A 21,187-nucleotide genomic window follows, 5' to 3' on the forward strand; every position below is an offset into this window, starting at 1 on the left:
AGTGTGCCTTGAGGATATCAGTTACAGACAAAGCAGAGCATATGAACACCAGTGAGGTGATGTTGTACAAAAGGTGAGGACACAACATGTCCCAGTTGTCAACACTGGCATCTCCAAGTAGTCTGAAAAAGCCTTCTGCTTGAGGAGTTAATGGAGATGAGAGAGAAAATTTCCATGGACAAGTCTCAGAAAACAGGGACCTTTGAGCACACCTGCACTGTTTAAATGTTGCAGCAAATGGCTTTATTTTTCCACTCTGGTCCAAAGGCACCAGAATCGAATTGGCTGCACGTACTGAACAAGATATGAACTGTTGTTCCAGTGGTCAGCCTTTTTGATGCAGCTCATTATTTGTCTTCTTCTGCTAAATAAAATGTCTTACTTGTCCATTGGCACAAAATAGCCTTTTAAGATTATTGGTTATTCTGAGCATAGTCAAAGATGGTAGGAGCAAATATCAAAGAGAGAGCCAGCATGATGAAGTGGTTAGCATGCTGACCTGGCATTTAGGAGATCTGGGTTCTAGTTCCCACTGGGTGATGATGGCCCAGTCATTAATTCTTATTGTGTTCTATCTCACAGGGTTCTTGGGAAGATAAAATGTAGATGAGGACTTCGTAAGCCACCTTGGGCTCCTCTCAAGGACTACAGAACTAACCCTACAACAACAACAATAACAACAACCACAGCAGCAGCATTGCATACTTTTACCTTCTGAACCCTTGTTACCATCTGTTGGTCCAGTATCTGCAGTTGTGGAAATGTTTGTGACAGTTGGTTCAGAAGTCACTTCAGGAGGAGGGACCTCTTCCAACTTCTCTGGAAATGAACAGAACCCAAGGAATGTTATAAAAAGTCCCATATTATTTTAGGGAACATGATGAAGGTCTGATGCTCTTGAGACGAGTCAGTGGACACTAGTCAGTGTGCTGCTTCCACTCTTCTCATCTCATGCTACATTCAAATGCTGTGATGAATTCACAAAAGATTCCAGGTCAGCAATAAGGGAATGCAGATCCTTGGAACAGAATCAACAACTAAATGAGGACTGTGGGAATGCAATTTTTCTTAATATAAACAGTCTTCTTTACAGAATTAGCCCTACTTAATTGAATTTTAGAGTTGGAAATTTTTTGTTACGAGGGCTACCTACAGTCAGAATCCAAAATAGAAATCACATAGCTGCTAGTTATATTCTTTTCTCATGTATACTGCAGAATAGGCACAGAGGGCCTGATCCACGTTGCAACCCTCACATGTAGGTAGGTGGGTTTTATTCTTTCCCTCTCTGTCTCTCACACATGTACACACTATTGGCCCAATCTGGATTGGAGGACTTAATCCTAGGATTTTTATTGTCCAGTAGTGATCCATTTGCTTTATGGATCATTATTTTGCAATAAAAATTGTTGGTGTATCCTCCCACCATTAGGATCAAGACCATAGTGTGGTGGGAAGAGTTGAAGCCCTCTACCTCCCACATACGAGGTTTCTAACTTGGATCAGACCCTCCTCCCCTAGTGCCTACTTTTAAAAATCAAAAAGGCATACCTGCTAGCTATACCTTTGTAGTAATATCTGTTTTGGCCTATAAGAACGTAAAATATTGGAGCAGTGTATGGATTAGAGCCAAAGTTTTATTCTGCCTATGTGAACATCTTCAAATGCTCCTGCTGAAAAGGGAAGAGGCAGAAAAGGGGAGGCGATTTTTCCAGAACAGATGGAAAGGGGAAACAGGAGACCTCAAAGGAGGCAAGATTTGATGAAGATTGTCTCTTTCCCTCTTCAGCCAATAGTGGAAGACTTGATCCAATGGATCAAGGGTCTTCCACTGGTGGAAGGAGCTCTTCCATTCAAGGAATGTTTTTCTTGCATCCAGCCCATAGTGCTATATAGCTACAATTGCTTAGAAAGGCGAGTTTATTCACAAGTTAGATTACAGTTGCCAAAAGTGTGTGTGTGGGGGGGTAATTTTCCAGTTGTGAGGAAATTATCATTTGTTCTAATGTTTATGGGTAGACTATCCTTGAACAAAGGCTATTGCTGTATGACTTTGTTCTATAACAATGTTCCATTGTTCTATATAACATTTACCTGGTTCTTTGACTTTGAGTTCAAATTTGACTTTGGAACTTCCAGCAATGACAGCATATGTCACATCATCTTCTTTTCTGACATTATTAATGGTCAGTGAGTGCTTGTTCCCCTCCGACATGATGACATACTTCTCATCTGCAATAATTTCTACACCATTTCGCTGCCACTTCACCTTGACACCTGTCTTCTCTGTCTCTGCTTCAAAAACAGCCACACCCCCTTCTACCACGTCTGCTGTCTTTGGTTTCTTGATGAAAGCTGAAGCTGAAAACAAAAAGAGGATTTTTTTTTCTTGCAACAACACTGAAAAGACAGGCCTCCCCGATTTTCCTAGTATCCCCTCCTCTGCCTGTATCACATGTGAAATTTCCGGAGAAATGTTACTTTTCAAAATGGATCAGGTTACTCACAAGCCACTCTTATGCAATATGGGTCCAGAATATTGTTATTCACCTTGGACAGAATACTCTCTCTGCCTCTTGCTCAAATTTTATCTCAATATCGCAGTCATGAGTTTAGGAAATACACTCTAATGAGTTTCAAAACAGTCCTTCATCTCTTGGCAGCCTAGATTGTGTGGTGTGTGTGTGTGTGTGTGTGTGTGTGTTTACAATTGTTCCTAAACATGCAACAGAATGAGGTACTAGAATGAGCATAATGGTACTAGAATTCAGGGAAGGGGTACCACTATCAAATGTAAAAGAACTCTTCCATGTAAAAGAACTCACAACAGAAGGCGAGTGCATAAGGGACAGCGATTCTAGCTCAGCACTTTGCTGCTGTTGTTTTCAACTTCTTTGTAGATAGATAGATAGCCAGTGTAGTTAGAATACTGGGCTGGAATTTGGGAGATTGAGGTTTTAGTCTGCAATCAACCACAAACTTGCTGGGTACTTGAGGCCCATCACTGATTCTCAGGCTGAACTAACTCACAGGGTTGTTGTAATAATAAAATGGGGAAGAAGAGGAGGTTTATGTAAGATGCCTTGGGTTTCTTTTCTTTTTTCTTTTTGGCAGGAAAAAGGATATAGATATACTAAATGGAATATGATACATTTGCAGGGAGGTTTGAATTCAAAATGTGGTTCCTATCTGCTGTCTGGAGTGATACCATTCATTCTAGCACACAGCCTCCTTCCACTTTACCCTGCTGTATGTATAAGTTAGGTCTCTGATCTTGCTACTGCTGGCTTCCCCTTCCTTTCTCTCCTTGTTCCAGCCCAGAGAAAGAGCAACTACTTCTGTCTATCCCTCTAAACTGAAGTGTGGGGTAGCTTCAAAAGCAGAGACACAGAGTAGGTGACCTGATACCCTTCAGACACTTTGGATTACAATTCCCATCAGCCCTACCTCACATAGCCAAAAGTGAGATATTATGGGAGCAGTAGTCCTTGACATCTGGAGTCTGCCAGGTGCTATGTCCATGCAAGCTCTGATGCTAATGCTCCATTGGCAGCAAAGCATCATCTGTAAAGTTTGCCATGGGGACAAGAAATCACACAGTTGATTTCCTCACTGGAATGCCCAGCTAATTCAGAGGGAAAATCTGCTCTCCAGGCACCCTGAGAGACCCATAGGGAACAAGCTACCTCAGGGCAGAACTCTGTTTGTTAATCTGAGCTAAAGCATCAGACAGTTCAATCCACTGCCTTGCTATAAAAGATATAAATGTATTATAAATAGTTCCTTTAACGAAAGTATTCTAGGAGATTTCAAGGGGTTGTTTTAGGACTGATACATATGATATATAGAACCTTATATGCACTGCAACTTGAGTGAGGTTCTGGCCTTGTAGATGCTTAAAACTTGGTTAAAGCAAAAAAAAAAAAAAAAGGAGATGCTGCAGGAAATCTTTCACTGGAAGATGAAAGATTTACATCGGTGATTGGCATCGTGCCACAAAACACCATGGGGCAGAAGCCTTTCAAAACAGAGAGAATCTCCTGGTAGCAAATTCAGAGGGGGACACTGCACAAGTGCATACAAATGGGTAGAGCAGAGCTCACTTGGGAGTGAAGCCAGTTCAGAAGACGACTGCATGACAAGCATCTGGTACTTGGCTCCTCTCCCCATAGCACTGAGGATAAAAAGATTTAGAGAAATAGTTTTCTAGAAGCCCAGTTGTTGCCACTCATCCTGTTAGCCACCAAAGTATCCATAAATATGTTAATTACATGACAACAATGCATCCTGTAAAAGTTCCAACTTTTAAACGGCAGCTTTTCTTGGTATGCTACTGGCAGGAATTTTCTGCCATTTTCTGTAGACTGTTCACAAGAGAAAGTTATTCTACTTATATTATCTTCTTAAACTACCTTGCTAGTTTTTAAACATTTAAACACAGAGAAGGAAAATTTACACATCTTCCTCTTATCATCCTCCTGTTAGTCTCAGGTTAGTTTTATCACTCATCACTTTGAGTATTTTGTAGAAGAGAATAATAAGCATTACATTTAAAACAAATCTCCACTGAAGTTGAATAAAGTCCTCTTTCTCTGAATTATCTTGTAGAATCAAGTCTTGCTCCATTTAAGCAAAACTGTCAGTCCAATTAAACGACTGGATCTTTGGATCAAGATGGAGACTTCTAGTTTTCCTGAAGAGGAGCTTTTTACTTTGTTGTTCTCAAATTACTTGTTGCTCTCAAAGTGCCTTACCCATTCCTGCTGTGGTGGCAGAAACCACCCCTATGTCTGCCTGCAGATGGTTGAAGCTGAGGGAGCAGGATACCTTGGGCTTGTAGTTTCTCAGTTGCCCTCATCATCTAGACTGTGCTAACTCCAGGTTTTGGAGGGCTCTTGGAGAAAACATCCTCAGTGAGTCCTCTCCCTCAGTAAGCCTATCTTCTTACTACCATTGTCACCAGCTGCTAATTCTCCTCCTCCTTCATTGCTACCACTTGTTTCCTGACCGGCAGAGAGCCAGTAGCAAGAAGGAAGGGAGCTAATTATCCTTCTCCTTTTCCAACCACTGCTGTTGGGCCAGAGCAAGAGATGGGTGGATAGTTTGCAATGATGAAGAGGAGGAGCCAGTCCAGAGTCCCTTGCTGGGGCTGTGGGCCTTCAACAAGTGCCGGATGCTAGATCTGCCTCTGGATATCTTAAATTGTGCTCAAAAGGAAGAATGGAGCACACAATCAGTGGAGCATGAAAATGTGAATGCTTGGGGTGATGGAAAAGTGGGGTGTGTGGGGGTAATTTTGATCTATTGTTTTCAGGAATAATATTTGTGTTTATTTTTCAAAAAAGAACAGATTTGGATTATGAAATGTTTTTAGAATGATGGAAAATATTTAAGGAAATGTGTTTATAGATTTCTACTCAGGCTATGTAATGAGACTTTTATAGAAAGATTACAGATGTTACATTTATATGTAACATCTGGAAATAATGATATTATGGGCAAAATGTTTCCTTTAATCCTCTCTGTAAGATTTCCAGCATCTCTTTCATTCCTTATAAAACTGTCAATTTAAAGTTTATGTATAGACATACCCTAGAACATGTTCAGTTTCTCAACATTCATTCTTCACACCCTGGTTTTTGCTCTATATAAAAGCCACACGTGGGGGAACACTGTAGATTCTATCATCTCTATGAACAGATCCAACAAATCAACATGTGGTTTATCTTACCTATGCTCTTTTTAAAAGAATAATGTTGAGGCTTGGATCTGCAGAACTCTCTGCCACAGCTTGGGATAAAGCTCACAATTAGACCTCACCACTAAGCAGTGCTGCCTCAGCTATGAAACACTGTAACTGCTATCACTAGAATACGACCTCACTACCTAAAAGAACCCCAGGGTCCTGATTTTTATAGCCTAGGCATGGGATTGCCTCCACTCCTAGAGACAACTTTTCAAAATTTAAAACAACAACAAGATGTTCATCAACCAAATGTGACTAAGTTAATTAACCAAATGTTGAGGTTACTTAAAGACTCTTAAATTAAATATGGTTGCTGTTTTTCATTCTTATACCTATTTTTACCAGATAAATAAACTCCAAATAGCTTTTTCTTCAGACCAGATTTTCCTAAACACCACAAAGAGGAACAGGTTTAGGAATTCCCTTGAACTTCCTTGCAAACAGCAACAGATTCCAAGCACCAGTCTGCCTCCACCTCCAGTTCATCCCGTTTGATTTCTGGTATGACGCAAATGTTTGGGTATTGCTTGGTGAAGTTCCTCTGCCAAGTGGAAAATAGGAACCTAAAATACGTTCTGCATAACTTTGCTCACAAAATTGATTTAACTTATACATTTATGTTCCTATATTTATACATGTATGTTCCTAAAGCAGACTTCCCCATTCTGGTGCTTTTCAGATGTTTTGACCTGGGACACCCAGTAATCCTGACTTATGACCATGATATCTGGGGCTGATGGGAGCTGAGGTCCAAAGCATCTGAAGGGCATATATTGGAGAAGGCTATCTTAAAGCAACAAAGTTACTTAGATCTGTGAAGAGTGCTTAAAAAGGGTATTGGTGCTTTTAAGAGGTATTGATTACCTCTGCAATTTCCCCTGGCATTTCCATTCCCTCTCCCTGCTCTACCAACAAACCAAGCAATCAAATAGAAAAAAAATCTGTTTTTCCCACCCATGGTATCAAAATTTCCAGAAATGTTATACTTTGAGTGATATACTCAATCCAAGCAGACCTTTTTCATGAGGTGGTACAAACAGGAAGGGCAGCTTCACTTAGCTCTTTTGAGATATAATTTTTCCAGGAAGAGTCTTATGTAGGGCAATCAAGCAAACAGGCTGAAGGCCTGCATGAGAGTTACTAGGTCTATAGCTTGTAAAATGATAAGGATCTGGATTCATAGCCCAGCCTGGAAACTCTTGGTTGATCGAGTCATATGGCCAAAGGTGGCTTGATCCACCAAGGATACCCGAGCCCACATCTTCCTGCCCAGTACCACATTCCCTCCATCTTGTCAGGATTCAGCCTCAATTGAGTGAATTAGCCATGTGTAAAAAGCAAGCTTGTTGCCAGAGGGAGAAGACTGGGCATTGGTAATCCAGTCTGAGCAGTTTCTTCCAACTTTCTACACAACCTTGCCCAGCAATATGCATTGTACAGCAGTAGGGCCAAGACTGAGAGCTGCTGCACTCTCAGGGAAGACCAGCCAAGATGCTTACCAGGTATGGATAGCATCATTTAGAACAGTCATATGAATTTGCCAGGGAACATAGCTGTGATATTGCAACTGCAAAATCAGGAGTGCCAACGGCTGTCAACAATTTTTTTTTAAAGATAACCAAGCAATCCAATTTATCTTGTCAATCTTCCAGGCATTAGCTGTCAGCTAAGGCCTTAAAAAAGTCCTGCTACCTAACTTGGGCAGACCTTAGACAGGCTAAGATTGCTAGCATACCAGAACAAATTGGGTGACTAGAGTGCTTTTGCATTAGAGACAATTGACAAAAAAACAAGCATCAAGGACATAACTCTCTCTCTCTCTCTCTCTCTCTCTCTCTCTCTCTCATGCACACATTTTTAAAAAGCTGTGCACCTGAAAAGGACTGCACATTAGAGTCTGCCCCCACCCCAGACAGCCCCGAAACAACTGCCCTTGGGAGCACCAAAAGATGTTTCTGCTTGCTTTTGGACCCATTCTAAGCATGCTGACCCAAGCAGTGCTTAAATTATGGGAAAAGGGCAGGGAAGCCCTTCATTAAATCTACAAGGTGTGCTAAAGTCAATCCCATTGTAACTAAAAGACAGTCCCCTCTAGGCTTCTTTCTGCAGCAGCTGGGGCAACCCCCACCATGGTTATTTCACACTGCCCCTTGAAAAGCTTTGGTCTTTAGCTCAATCAGGTATGAAAATGTATTTGAAAAACTTGCAAGTGTAAGAGATCTGATATTTCACATTAAGATTCCATTTTCCTCTGTTTAGTTTTATAAATTGTGTGTCCTGAGAATTCTGTACTGTATAGTGAACACATCTAGACCACACAGGAAAATAGTTTAATTCATACATTTGAATCAATATTTTTACAGTTATTTTTCCTTTATTAGCATAATTTTTGACAATGAATTTGACTTGTGTACTTGGAAAGTCTACACAAGTGTACCTGGAAATGCATCAGTGAGTGAGCTCGTAAGTTTTTTGCTCTGAAACTATAAAAAGTTTCTGTAAATTCCTGAGCTGAAAAGAAGCAAAGGCACTTTCTGCACTTACAGGGTTAGCTTCCGCTTAATCCCAAGTTGTTAAGTCTCTCTATCTTACATTCTTCTTCCCCTTCAGCAGCTGAGGCTGAAAATTCCAGTAACATGAGTAAAAGACTGACAGGACAACACACACTCAGTGGATTACTTTATAACCTTGTGCATTTAAGGGTTCTGTACATCTGTTGCCCTGCTGGTGCAATAATGCATAAAAAAGTTATATTTATATCTTTTTTTCTTTAGTACTTCCAGATTTGTTGATGAAAGCATGCTAAGTACTGTCTAGAGTTTTATTTTGGGTTTGCAGCCTCTGAGAAGAAAACAAACTCACTTTAGAACAAGGATAGACAAATCTGTCAGTTTTGGTTTCTCATTCTTCCAGCCTTATATTTGGTTTGCCTTAACTCTGAGAAATTCTCTAATCTTAAATCTAGTTCATCCTGAACAGTGTTCTTTTAAAAGTTCATAAGCACATTTCTCCTAACACATATGTTTTCTCCAATATACATTTTTTGCAAATGGTATTCCTCATAGCATAGCATAAATAAGTTCGTATTAAAAAAGTTAACAGAACAATTTCCCCCTCATCCCTGATTTAGAAAACCTGTATTTTTATTCAGTCTGAGATCTCAATTATGTCTCATTCCATATTTCAGTTCCTACAGAGAATGAAACTTATAAAAGAATAAATGTGAGTACCACCAGTGTCTGCCTCATTCTCCCCAACTATATGTTTCAAACACTGTTTTCTTCCTCGTTTTCCAACCTTAGTCCCTGTCTGCACCACCATGTCCTTCCTTGCATCACACTCCCATTTACTGGTAGGACTGTCCTGTTAACCTTCAGTGAAGACGGGAGACAGCACTGATTGCTACAACAGGCCCAACCAGGTAGAATAAAAAAGACAGCAGGAAGAATGGAGCGAGAAGAGTCCCCAGTGGTGGTGCCCTGCAGTGTCTGTGCAATGTTTGTTTTTCTGCAACATGCCTACACAGGCAACAAATGCAAGCTAGTAGCCCTGTTAGAAGAAAAGGCAAAAGTACTAGAGCAGCAAGTGTCCACCCTCAAGGTAATAAAGTCGTTTTTAGACAGAGCTGCAGAACTGCAATAGCTAAGAGTAGTACAATAGCTAGAAGTGCAACAGCAAGTTGAGGCAAAAGAAGAGAATCCCGACAGAAGGAAAAATGAGGAGGAAACGCCCTGGAAAGAATGACAGGTGCAGAAGAACAAGAAGACACTCCACACCAGCGGAAGCGGTGGAACTCTTGAACCACTTTCAATAGTTGAGGATGAGACTGGAGGACAGCCTACTGTGCGAGAGCTGCAAGTCATCCCATGCAACACTGAACAAGAGACTAAAGGTCAACCAAGCAGTGGCAATGATATCAAAGCTTGCAATAGCAAGAAGAGTGTTGGTTGTGGGAGGCTTCCTGCTGCAAGGGATGGAGACACATGCATGTCCAGATGACATGTGGACTTGCCAGGTTTGCTGTCTCCCTGGAGGACAGATTAGTGATAGAACTGAAAGACTGCGAAGGTTTAGTCACCATATCCCTTCCTTATACATGTGGAAAGAAACGATACTGCCAAACAGAGCTCTGAAGAAATAATGTCAGCTTTTGAAGTTTAAAGGAGGAAAGTCAAGAACTTTGGGGTCCAGATACATTTCTTTCCAATTGTTCCAGTTCCTGGAAGAGGAATACCTAGGAAAAGAAAAATACTCCAAGTGAATTCCTGCCTACAAAAGGTGATGTTGACATGAGAGGTTTGGATTCTGGGACCACAGACTACTCTTCCTGGAAGATGGACTGCTGGCAAGGGATAGGTTGCACCTTACAAGGACTGGAAAAATGTGTTTGGTCACAGCATGAAGAAGTTTTATCAGGAGGGCTTTAAATTGAAACCTACAGGGGAGGGAGAAGTAAACCTAGACATAACAACAGACAAAAGCTTATGCACCACAACAGAGAGAGCAGCTCCAACAGTGCCCAATAATAGTCTTCCAAAAAATGTAGGAAGAAAGCTGGGTTATAAAGCACACAGTCTTTGATTTCTATATACTGGAGTATGGGAAACAAACAGAAGGGCAACTATAACCTGATAAGTATAAGTGAAACTTGGTGGAATGATTCCCATGACTGGAATTCAACAACTGAAGGATGTTACCTGTTTAAGAACAGAAAGAACAAAAAGGGATGCCATGTTAAAGATGCATATTTCTGTACAGTAATACAGGGGGATGAGCTTAGTAGCCCCATCAAGAGTATCTAGATTAACATTAATGGAGCAAGGAATAAAAGGAGTACAGTGGTTGGAGTCGATTACCAACCACCCAGTCAAGTAAAAGATGAGAATGAAACTTTTGAAGAGCAAATTGAAGAGCAAATTTCAAGGAGGCAAGATGTTGTCATTATGGGGGACTTCAATTTCCCCACTATCTGTTGGGAGACAAATTTTGCTAAACATGGCCCCTTGCAGATATTCCTAAAATGTGTTGCTGATAACCTCCAACAGAAAGTGGAGGAAGGAATAAGAGGAATGGCTATCCTTGACTTGATACTAGCCAATGGGGAAGACCTAGCGGACAAAGTGGCAGCTATGATATTCCGATTAGCAAACTAGCTAAAATTGAGCTAGATAGAACAATCAGAATTGGACTCAAAGAGTGCTCCTCAAGGGCACCTTCTCAAACTGGGGAGAGGTAACAAGTGGAGTACCACAGATTCAGTCCTGGGTCCAGTGATTTTCCAAGTTGTTTAAAAATAATTTGGATGAAGAAGTGCATGAACAATTATGAATGATTATCAGATGACACAAAACGGGGGCGGGAGGCAGGTTGGGATAGCTAATACCCTGGAAGACAGAAAGAGGATTCAAGGTAATCTCGATAGGTTGGAGTGCTGGGCTGAAAACAACAGAATGAAATACAGTAGAGACAAATAACAAGTTCTACATCTAGAAAAAAGAATCCAAATGCGTTGTTACAAGATGGGGAATACTTGGCTCAATGATACCGCAAGGGAGAAGGATCTTGGAATTGTTGTAGATCACAAGCTAAATATGAGTAAACAGCATGATGTGGCTGCAAAAAGGGCCAATCTAGTTTAGGCTGCATTGATCGAAGTATCAGTTTCAAATTCCATAAAGTACACGTGTCCCTTTACTCAGCACTGGTTAGGCCTCATGTGGAGGACGGTGTTCAGCTCTGGGTACCACAATTTAAGAAAGATGCAAACAATCTGGAAAAGGTTCAGAGAAAGGCAACAAGGATGATTCAGGGAAAACAAAGCCCTATGAGAAGAGATTGAAAGAGCTGGACATGTTTAGCCTTGAGAGGGAAGACTGAGGGGAAGATGATGCAGATATAAGGCACAGACACATAACCCTTCTAGACATAAGTGGTGAAAGCTTTTCAGACTGAGGTTCAGATTGCCACCAAAATAAGCATAAGCATAAAAACGAATACTCTCGCTGGGTTGATTGCCCACTGTGGGAATGGCCAGAGGCCAAAGTGGGCTTAGGCATTCCACTGTCTCACATGCTGCTGACACAGACATGCAGACACCATCCCTGCCAGTTCTGCCCCTTCTTTGTCATCAGTTATCATTTCGCCATCCACATTGAGTCAGCAAATCCCCATTTCCTTCCTCTGTCTTTTACTTCGGACATATCTGAATAAGATTTTGGTTGCTTTTTGCACCCTTTGCTAGCTTCAGTTCATGCCTAGCTGTAGTCTTCCTGCCACATTCCCTGCAATTCCATGCTACCAGCTTCTGCTCTTCCTTTGTAGCTTAGCCTTCCGTCTACTTCCTATCCATGCCCCTTTTTTGCTTTCAGACAATCTCTAAGCGTTTTGTAAAGCCAAATTGGCTCCTGTTGTCTTCTGCCCTTTTTCCTTGTAATATGAATATTAGTGCCCTAGTTCCTTTCACTGCTGCTTTTCTCAGTCTTCTCCTAATTTCTTGGCTGCAGTTTACATTTGAATTGATGACTGGGCAAAGGTATGCAAAATCTTCTCCAATTTCAATGTCTTAATTGTTGACATTCAAAATGTGTACTTCTTCTGTGGTCATGATTTTTGTTTTCTTAATGTTACTGTACGTGCGGCTACCCTTGAAAACGGCCCAGATACTTCAGCTGGTACAAAATAGAGCTACCAGGCTGCTGACAGGGACCAGTCATTATTCTCATATAACGCCAGTCCTCTACCAGCTCCACGGACTTCCAGTTGAAGTCCAGGCCCAATTCAAGTTGCTGGTTTTGACCTGTAAACCCCTAAATGGCTTGGGACCAGGATACCTGAAGGAACGTCTCCTTCCTTATATGCTGTCACGCCCCTTAAGATCTGCAGGACAGACCCTGCTCCAGGAACCCTCCTTGAAGGAGGTAAAAAGGACATCTACTCGGAGTAGGGCCTTCTCTGCGGTGGCACCCAGATTGTGGAATGCGCTCCCCAGAGAAGTTTGCCTGGCGCCAAGTTTATATTCTTTTTGGTACCAGGTTAAAACTTTTTTATTTAAACAGTATTTTAAAAATTAGTATTTTTAATCATTTTTAACAGTCACTTTTGATTTATTTGATTTGATTTGATTTATTTTATTGATTATTTATTGTATTATGTATTGTTTATTGATTGTTTTATTGAAATTTGTATTATCTTATTGCTATTTATATTGATATTTTTGTAAGCCGTCCTGAGGATGCGGCAAAGGACAGCATATAAACGTTTTAATAAATAAATAAATGTTCTGCAGTCCTGCTTTTGCACTTTCTTCTTTCACTTTCACCAGGAGTTATTTCAATTCATTGCTGCTTTCTGCCAGGAATATGGTATCCTTTGCCTATCTTAAATTATCAATGGGTCTTCCACCAATTTTCACTTCTTCCTTTGATACTATTCCAGCTTTTCCTATGATATGCTCTGTGTACATATTGAACAGAAAGGGAAATTCAATGATCTCTTGTCTGAGACCTTTGCCTCGAGGAAACCATTCCACGTCTTCATATTCTGTTAACAGTGGCTTCTTGTCCATGATACAAATTATGCAACAGGACGCTCAAGTGCTAAGGCACACCCATTTCTTTTAAAACCATCCATAGCTTCCCATTATTCGTACAGTCAAAGGCTTTGCTGTAGTCTACAAAGCATGGCCTGATTTGGTGCATTTGGTACTCCAGCAAAAGTAAGGGAGAAACTTACTAAATGAAATGAACAACCGTCCTGAAATCCTCAGGAGCACTCTGCAAGTCCAACCTAGGCAAGGCGGTATTGCAATTAGAGACAAAAAATTCTTCACAGGTTGGGCCTGAGAAAAGACAGAAAAACTACACAAAAAAATGGGAATGCAACAGTGCCCATTGGCTTCTCAGAATGGATTTCTAATCCAGGTTGGATGGCTCATGTGGAAACAACCTATAAAAAGCTGTCCTTTTTTTAAAGCCACAAAAGTAAGATATTTGACTTCCAACCACTTGACCAGATGTGTGATGGACTGACTCCATAAAGGAAAGCACAGCCTTGAACTTAGAAAAACTGAGCAGTACTGTCATAGATAGGACATTTTGGAGGGCTATAAGATGGCAACAACTTGATGGCACATAGCAAGAACAACAAGTCCTTGAGCCAAAATTATATGACAGGAAGGACTTGTCTGAATTTTAGCTGTTCTACAGAAGGAGCTTTCAGTGAGTGATTTTTTTCTCCGCATGTGGAACAATGGCACACGTGCTTTGCCAAAGTTTCCCTCCCTTATAGAACAAATAGAAGGCACAGAAGGATTGTTGATTCTGTTGTGTTCTGTTGCAATATTGGAAGCAACTGAAGAACCCTGGAAGCTCCCTTACATGGGATGGTGTCCATTCAGCCCAACACTTCTTGCTCTTACTAGCAGTAGCTTTTCAGAGTTTCAGGCAGAACTATTTCGCAGCGCCATCTGATCCTTTTAACTGGTGTTGGCAGGGGCTGAAGCCAAGATCTTCTGTATGCAAGACTGTTCCCTCTCCATGGACAATCTGAGTTCACTGCTGGCTTTGAGAGACAGAGAGGAAGAAAGGGAACACCTGCAAAACACCTGATCACACCCACCAACAGTGACAGGACAGCACTAGTCTGGAAAGGAGGGCGGTGATGACTAGACTAGAAGTTGGTTTGGAATGCTGAGGCGGCAATCCAAACTAGGACTGGATAGAGAAATTAACTCTGTGGAAGCTAACTCCTTATGAATTACTTTCCAACAGTACTGTGATTGGACTGAATAGTCATTCTCAGATTGGAACCTAGAGCTGTCACTGTTCCCTATTTGTACAGAAAACTTGTCAATGAGAAGTTCTAAACTTATCAATTTTGGGCAGAGCAAAATGGAAACTAATCACCCTTCAGAGCTGTAGGAACATTTATCTTCTTTTCAGAGGTCAAGCAGGTGACATGAATTTAATGTTCAGGCATCATCCAAACCAGATACATAAATCTGACTAGGAACTCAGTTACACTATTGTTCCCTTTCTCTGTAATATGCCATCTATAACTTATGCATGCATTTAAATAAATTTTACCCTGCCACATGCCTCAACCAAACCCTCTGAAAGGCCTACAACATTTAAGGCCTACTAAAAAAATAATTACAAATAGACAAAACTACATTAAACAGCAAAGCTACTACATATGTCCCCCCCCCCCAAACCCCCACATACACCATGCCTCTCATCTTTAATTGTACTTGACAACTGTCTTCCTCATGACATAAAAGAAAACTGGATATTTGCTATCTGCAAAACCTGCACTGGCTCACACTATAGCTTGCCGAAAGCTGCCAACCCAAAATACAAATAGTTTTCAAAATTATTAAAAGCATGATTGATACATACTGTAGGGTAAATGTTTTAAGTTAGCCCAAATTCATCCCATTAGTGAACCATCTGAAAGACAGACATTGCAGGAAGCATCATGCTGATAATTATTAGTAACTTCTTATTACGGTTTAATTACTAATTAAAGCCTCAGAAGCAGCATTATTTTTGCTACTTTTCCAATGAAGCACATTCAGCCTTTTTATAAGGCTCATATCTAACAAGAGCAGCATCCTGCCCCATCATTAATCTATTTGCACATGAGATTCTGGCCTTTCTTTAGCTCAGTTAAGACTACAAAGGCTGCTGTATCAGTTGGCTCGAGAATATTTATTTATTTATTTATTTATTTCAGGCATTTATATTCTGTCCTATCGCCAAGCACTCAGGACAGCTTACAAAATATAAAAATACCTACTTTCATGCTTAGCCTTCCCCCTTCCTTCTGTCCTTCCTTTCCAGCACTTAGAAAATGTAATAATTTTCTGCTGCTTCTTCTCCCAACATATCTTGTGACTAGGTCCATCTCTATTTGTCTGTAAGTCTTCCCTTATTATACATTATTACAATGTGTTAGTCCAGACTTCACGAAGGAAGGAAAGAAGGTTTGTATATAGGTTCTGCAGTAACCAATGTGGAAGAGCATGAAAAATGCTAAAGGGTTTCACCATAGCTGGAAACGAAAAATGAGTCAAGGAAACATTTGCCATGGAAATCCCTTTATTCCAAATGTTTTGCTTTTCCTGTCCATTTTATCCTCTCCATCTCCCCAAACACACACACACACTCCTTGGCCCCCTGTTTCCTCAGGAGTAATCATTATAGATTTATTGGTCCTAGATCAGATTTGTGGCTTCTCATAGATTCTCAGGCTGATCCTTGCACAGAAGGACCACATTTAGAATGCAGTGTATTCTGCAGTACTGTACCTAAAAAAGGATATTGTAGAGTTGGGAAAAGTATGGAAAAATCTAACTAAAATTATCAAGGTCCTGGAGGAATTCCCTTATGAGGCACAGTTACTACATTAGGGGCTTTTTAGCACAGAAGGAAAAAAAACAAGGAAGGGAAGACATTATAGAGCTGCATGGGATGGAAAAAGTGGACAGGGAGAGATTCCCCTCACCATCTCATTCCCTGGGGTAGTCCCATGAAGCTGATTGGTGGAAGATTCAGTTCACATAAAGGGAAATACTTCTTCACAGAGTGCATAGTTAAACTATGGAGCTGATTTCAGCAAAACATAATGATTGCCACAGGTCTGGATGGCTTTAATAGGAGATCGGACAAATCCTTGGGGGGAAGGCTATCAGTGGCTATGAATCCTGATCGCCCTATGCCACCTCCAGCTCCCTCCTATGCACACCAGTTGCATGAGAGGAGACTTTTGCACTCACATCCTGTGTGTGGCTGCTCATGTCCCAGCTGTTTTGCAGGGAGCAAATGGGGTAGCCATTTTCTCAAATATTCCCTGGAACAAGGTGAAATTCTCACACAGTTTGTTGGGGATAGTAGAGGGAATTATCTGCTAAAATTTTTTGGCTCAGTTAATACTGAGCTATGTTATTAGCTCAAAAGGGTGAATGAACAGATGCAATGCTCTAAGAAGCCTAAAGGCTTCTTAACAATATTGAAGTAATATTAACCCATATTACTATAGATCCCAGATTGTGCCCTGAATTTTCCACTCAATTCACTTTCCAAATATTCTCTAGGGAAGGATTGACTTTTTACAACAGTTCATGAGGAACTTGAAAAATAAAATTTCCAAATCTCTTCTGAGAAATTTCAGCTCACCCCTTTTCAGTTTATGCTTGAGAAATAATGTTTGAATGCAGCAAATACAGACTTGCAGTCAATTGTACTAAACAGGTACAATTGTCTGCTGGCTGAGATTGACTATGTCACTCAGAAGCATATCCTGGATTTGCTACTGTGTGATGTGTAAAACAACTCCCATATCTTGTTTTTTTCAGGATCCCTTTCAGTCTATGACTGTGATATCACTATAAAATATCAGACTTGCTTGCCCTCTGATGTAAATGTTCCAACAGCTGAGGTGAGTCACTGCTTCCTGACAAATGCATTTATAAACGTATTTACAGACATATGTTTATGCATCACACTTTTACATGTACATCTCTAATATTTTTACGAGGATCTTTTAAAAACAGCGTGTCAAGCAGCCAAATGGGCCACATGAATCAAGTAATTCAAACAGACTTATAAGTAAACTGGACACAGTGGTAAAACCTGCAGCAAAACCAGTGCTGTTTCTTAAAAGTGAATATATTTAATATAATATTCAGAAACATAATAGGAAACAAAACTTAGACCTTCTTAAATTAGGGGTATATCATATGTTGCAAGTCTTGGAAATGCCATCCTCTCTAGTTAACGGATGACAAAACAGCAAAGCAGTTTACAAACTTTGTATTCTATGAAACCTCAGTTACATACAACTTTCCAAACAATACTACCTGGTAATGGAATTTGATAGAAAGCATGTACACAACTTTCAGAAAGTTTGTTACAGATAAGTTCTAAATAATGTAGCTTTTGCTGTGGTAGATGATTAAAAGAGAATTAATATTTACAATAATAAAACATGACTTCTTTCTCTAAACTTAAGCTCTCTTTCACAGAAGGTATCCAGTGCCTTTTCTGGTAACAAAATCAATTCTGTCCTGGTATTGTCTTTCAAAGGAGATGAAGGAGCTAAATGTCCTATTCATGGATCCCGGAAACGACAAGGACGAATCTTAGTGACAGAAATCAAAGTGGTCTTTTCAGTCTGCTGTAAACTTACATTTGCTTGGAAGAAAATGAAGGAGAAACATAATAATGGGAGTCACTGTGTTACCCAGATACTTTCCAGGAGAGATACCAACACAAGCTGCTTCCACAAAGTTGAAAGTGATGAGGAGAGGAAATAAACAACGTGGAAATTAAAGCAATTTCAGTTTTGCCCTTGTGATGAGGTGGGCATGTGGTTGTGGCATGTGTTTGTTTTAAAGAAACTAATCCCACTTAATTTAATTACTCTAGAATTAGGCTTCTATATGCTTGCTTCAAAAGAAAACCACCTGTTTATTTCCCCCTCAGTATCCTTGTTGCTAAGGCATCTTGTTTCACTGTGTTATGAAGAGAGCTGCTCCACCTAGCAGTCTCAATCTTAGCAGGCGATGTTCATTTGTTCTGCCTCCAGTTATGGTCCTTACCTGGTTTCTTTGCAGGTTCAGGCATCCTAAGGCTTGGTCGTGAGCTGGAAAGCCAGGAACAGACTGAAACTGTGAGGAGACTGAATGACTCCTAAGACCACCACCCTGCCAAAGAAATACGCCTGGGAAGCCCCCTCCTGCTCCTCCCACTTTTCCCCCTTCTGTTGTCAGCACTGCCACCTTATCAACAGTACAGAGCACTTGACCGAATGCTTCAGCCGGGATAAATATAGCTGGGTTCCATGCGTCAGGGAGTGTAAACCACCCCAGATAGGCCCTGGTGCTCATTTGATGGAGGGCATATGCAAATCCCAGTGCACACAATGGTGCTGTTTGCCTAGCCCTTTCTACCACATGTCCTCTGCTTCTTTATAGTTACTGTGTCTACAAATCTCTACATCCACATCGTTCAGGGAGGATGGGTGCAACCCAGTCGAAGTTAAGCCCCATTTGTTTCTGTGGGAGTAATCCTGCTTTGTAACACAGCCATGAGAATTTTGAATGACAACCTTGAATGGGATCGGGACATAAAAGGGCCTCACTCAGTCAGTCATTCAGACAGACAGGCAGACAGACATATGGGAGTAGAGAGTAGCTGTCTCTTTACTCAGTCCAAAAACAGAAATCACCCTCAGCTCAGTAATGGTCATAAGTTGACTCCCAATTTTGCATTTACAGTACTGATTGGCATTAATGAAGAGTGGGCACTGCATTAGGAGCACTATCATGATGAGACAACATTTCCCATCTGACACTGAAAGGCCTGCCCTTCACTGACTTGGACACTATTGTGGGTGAGTGTGGGAGACAAAAAGCACAGTGATGCACTTTGCCCCTACCTCGAGAAAGCAGAGCTACATGAGCCCTATTGCTTGTGCTTTTGGTATACAGTACCGCCATCATCAAAATTTACACTGGCTGGGGTCAAATGTCATGAGCAGTAAGGTGGTTTTTCACTCTTATTGGTTTGTCATATCATCCAAACCCAGTCATGGGATTTCAGCACAGTTTGTTGGGTTCCTTTGCATGATGTCTGGGCCTGGGAACTACTATTTTTCCTTTTGTGGTTAAAAACACCATAGAGCCCTGGGGAAGGAGAGGCAACAGAGAGGGCTGCTCTAAGCATCTGTTCTCTACTACCCACAGTTTCCTGGCAACACACATGCCAATGCTCAGTTTGTTCCTATTTTCACCCTGTTTACTTTCTGCAGCAGGGGGAAAGCAAAGAAATGCATGGAGAGAGAAGCAGGGTGGGGGGATCACAGCAAAAATATTTATAACCCTTTGGGGACTGCATTGTCTAGGAGGGTGAAAATCATGGAAATGATGTATCTGTCTGGTAGGTCAAGGCAAAAAAAAAAAAAAAGCAAACAGTGCAAACTGTGCAGAGTTGGGTGTGTGAATCTACTTATTGTTGTTATTAAGTCAATTGTTTACTTGTCTTTAAGTGAATTCGGGTTGAGAATTGGGGCCTTTGGCTTCCATAGTGCAGAAGCAATAACAATGGGGAAAACTAAGTGGAAACTTAGTTTTGCTCTGCTTCCAGTCCGCAGCTCTGAAAACTGGGAATATAATGGCAGCCCTGTTATAATTATGACTCTTATATAAACTCTCCAGCTGTCTAGTTTTAAAATACCCATTTCTTTGGCTCTGACTCATTCACATTTGAAAGGCCAAAAGGATGATGGATGATTTCCCCTTCTTTCTTTTGCCACTGACCCACTGGCTACCAGGTGGCAGCATTGCAATGTTAATATGCTTTATATACCCTTCACTGCACATTTTGATCCTTCAGAATCACACCCTGAATCCTACAACTCATTCAGTGTTAGTTATGTCATTAGCAGGCTGCTGAGCCTATCTCAAGTTCCAATCTATTTGCTAGTATAGCTAAATGAATCCATCAGGAAAAATTCACCTTGCTCTCCCGAGACCTACAGCATCCTGAAGTGGGCCATCTGATGAGATGATGCAGGGTGTGGACTTCCTCTCAGCTTGGCTTGCTTTCCAAGACTAGGTTTAACACAAGAGGAACTCTGAATACTAGACAGATAAATTTCACTAGGTTTTATCCTACTCAGCCTTCTTCCGCACCTCTCCCTGTCCCCGTCCTCATCCCCTTCTCTTCCATTACTTTTTATGACAGTGTAGAAGAAAACCCCTCCACTTCTCATCCATTTGCATGTGTGCCTCATTCACAGATTTTTTTAAAAAAATTCTGCACACATCATCTTTCCAACTCCTTCATTTTCTCTGGCAGTTGCATTTGTGCATGACATAAGCTCCTATTTTCAACTATGCTGTATCCATTAGCATGTGCTCCAACTGTGATAAATGCACTTTGCATAAAAACTGAGACAGTGCTAAGCTTGGGATGAAACCTGCCAGAATCCATCCCTGTAGCATTGGTATGTTTCCTCTTGCGCTTGGCCTGGTCTTAGAAAATGAGTCGAGCTCTGAGGAAGTCCGCACACACTCACAGAACAGAGGTTGCACAACCGACAACCTTCTGTTGCGTCTGGTGCAGCTGCACAAAGGCGGCTTGGAAGACAGATATTGCTTGCACAGGGTATGGGGGTGCTCATACCCTGGGCATGCCACCAGGAACTCAGGCTCAGTTCCACAACAAAGTGGACTAGAGTCCATGGAACCAGACCCAGATTCCCACCCCCAAATAGATTCCTCACTCAGCCCTAAACTGTGCTCCTTCATCAACAGAAGGGGCTCTAGTGGAGATCTCTCCTAAATCTTAGAAGAGGGATTTAGAAAGTGGAAGAACTGCACAAAGGCTATGAAAGCACCAAATGATCAGTGGCTGGAGGAAAAGGGGACCAGGCAAGACC

At 41.1% G+C, this 21,187-nt stretch overlaps 1 protein-coding gene across 3 annotated transcripts in view; it reads right to left on the reverse strand.

Annotated features, from left to right (window-relative positions):
- Nucleotides 1–18,503, reverse strand: part of MYBPC3 (myosin binding protein C3) — a 90,073-nt gene extending 71,570 nt beyond the window's left edge. For all 3 annotated transcript variants that reach the window (XM_044436234.1, XM_044436233.1, XM_044436235.1), the window contains exons 1-3: nucleotides 18,345–18,503; nucleotides 2,095–2,361; nucleotides 712–819 (exon numbers count right to left, since the gene is read on the reverse strand). In XM_044436234.1, coding sequence (XP_044292169.1) covers nucleotides 712–819; nucleotides 2,095–2,361; nucleotides 18,345–18,369 — 400 coding nt within the window. In that variant the 5' untranslated portion in view covers nucleotides 18,370–18,503. The remainder of the gene's footprint in view (nucleotides 1–711; nucleotides 820–2,094; nucleotides 2,362–18,344) is intronic.
- Nucleotides 18,504–21,187: the final 2,684 nt, after the last annotated feature.

Source organism: Varanus komodoensis, unplaced genomic scaffold (genome assembly GCF_004798865.1).
Source record: "Varanus komodoensis strain SLA01 unplaced genomic scaffold, ASM479886v1 scaffold3, whole genome shotgun sequence".
In the NCBI taxonomy this organism is placed as follows: domain Eukaryota; kingdom Metazoa; phylum Chordata; class Lepidosauria; order Squamata; family Varanidae; genus Varanus; species Varanus komodoensis.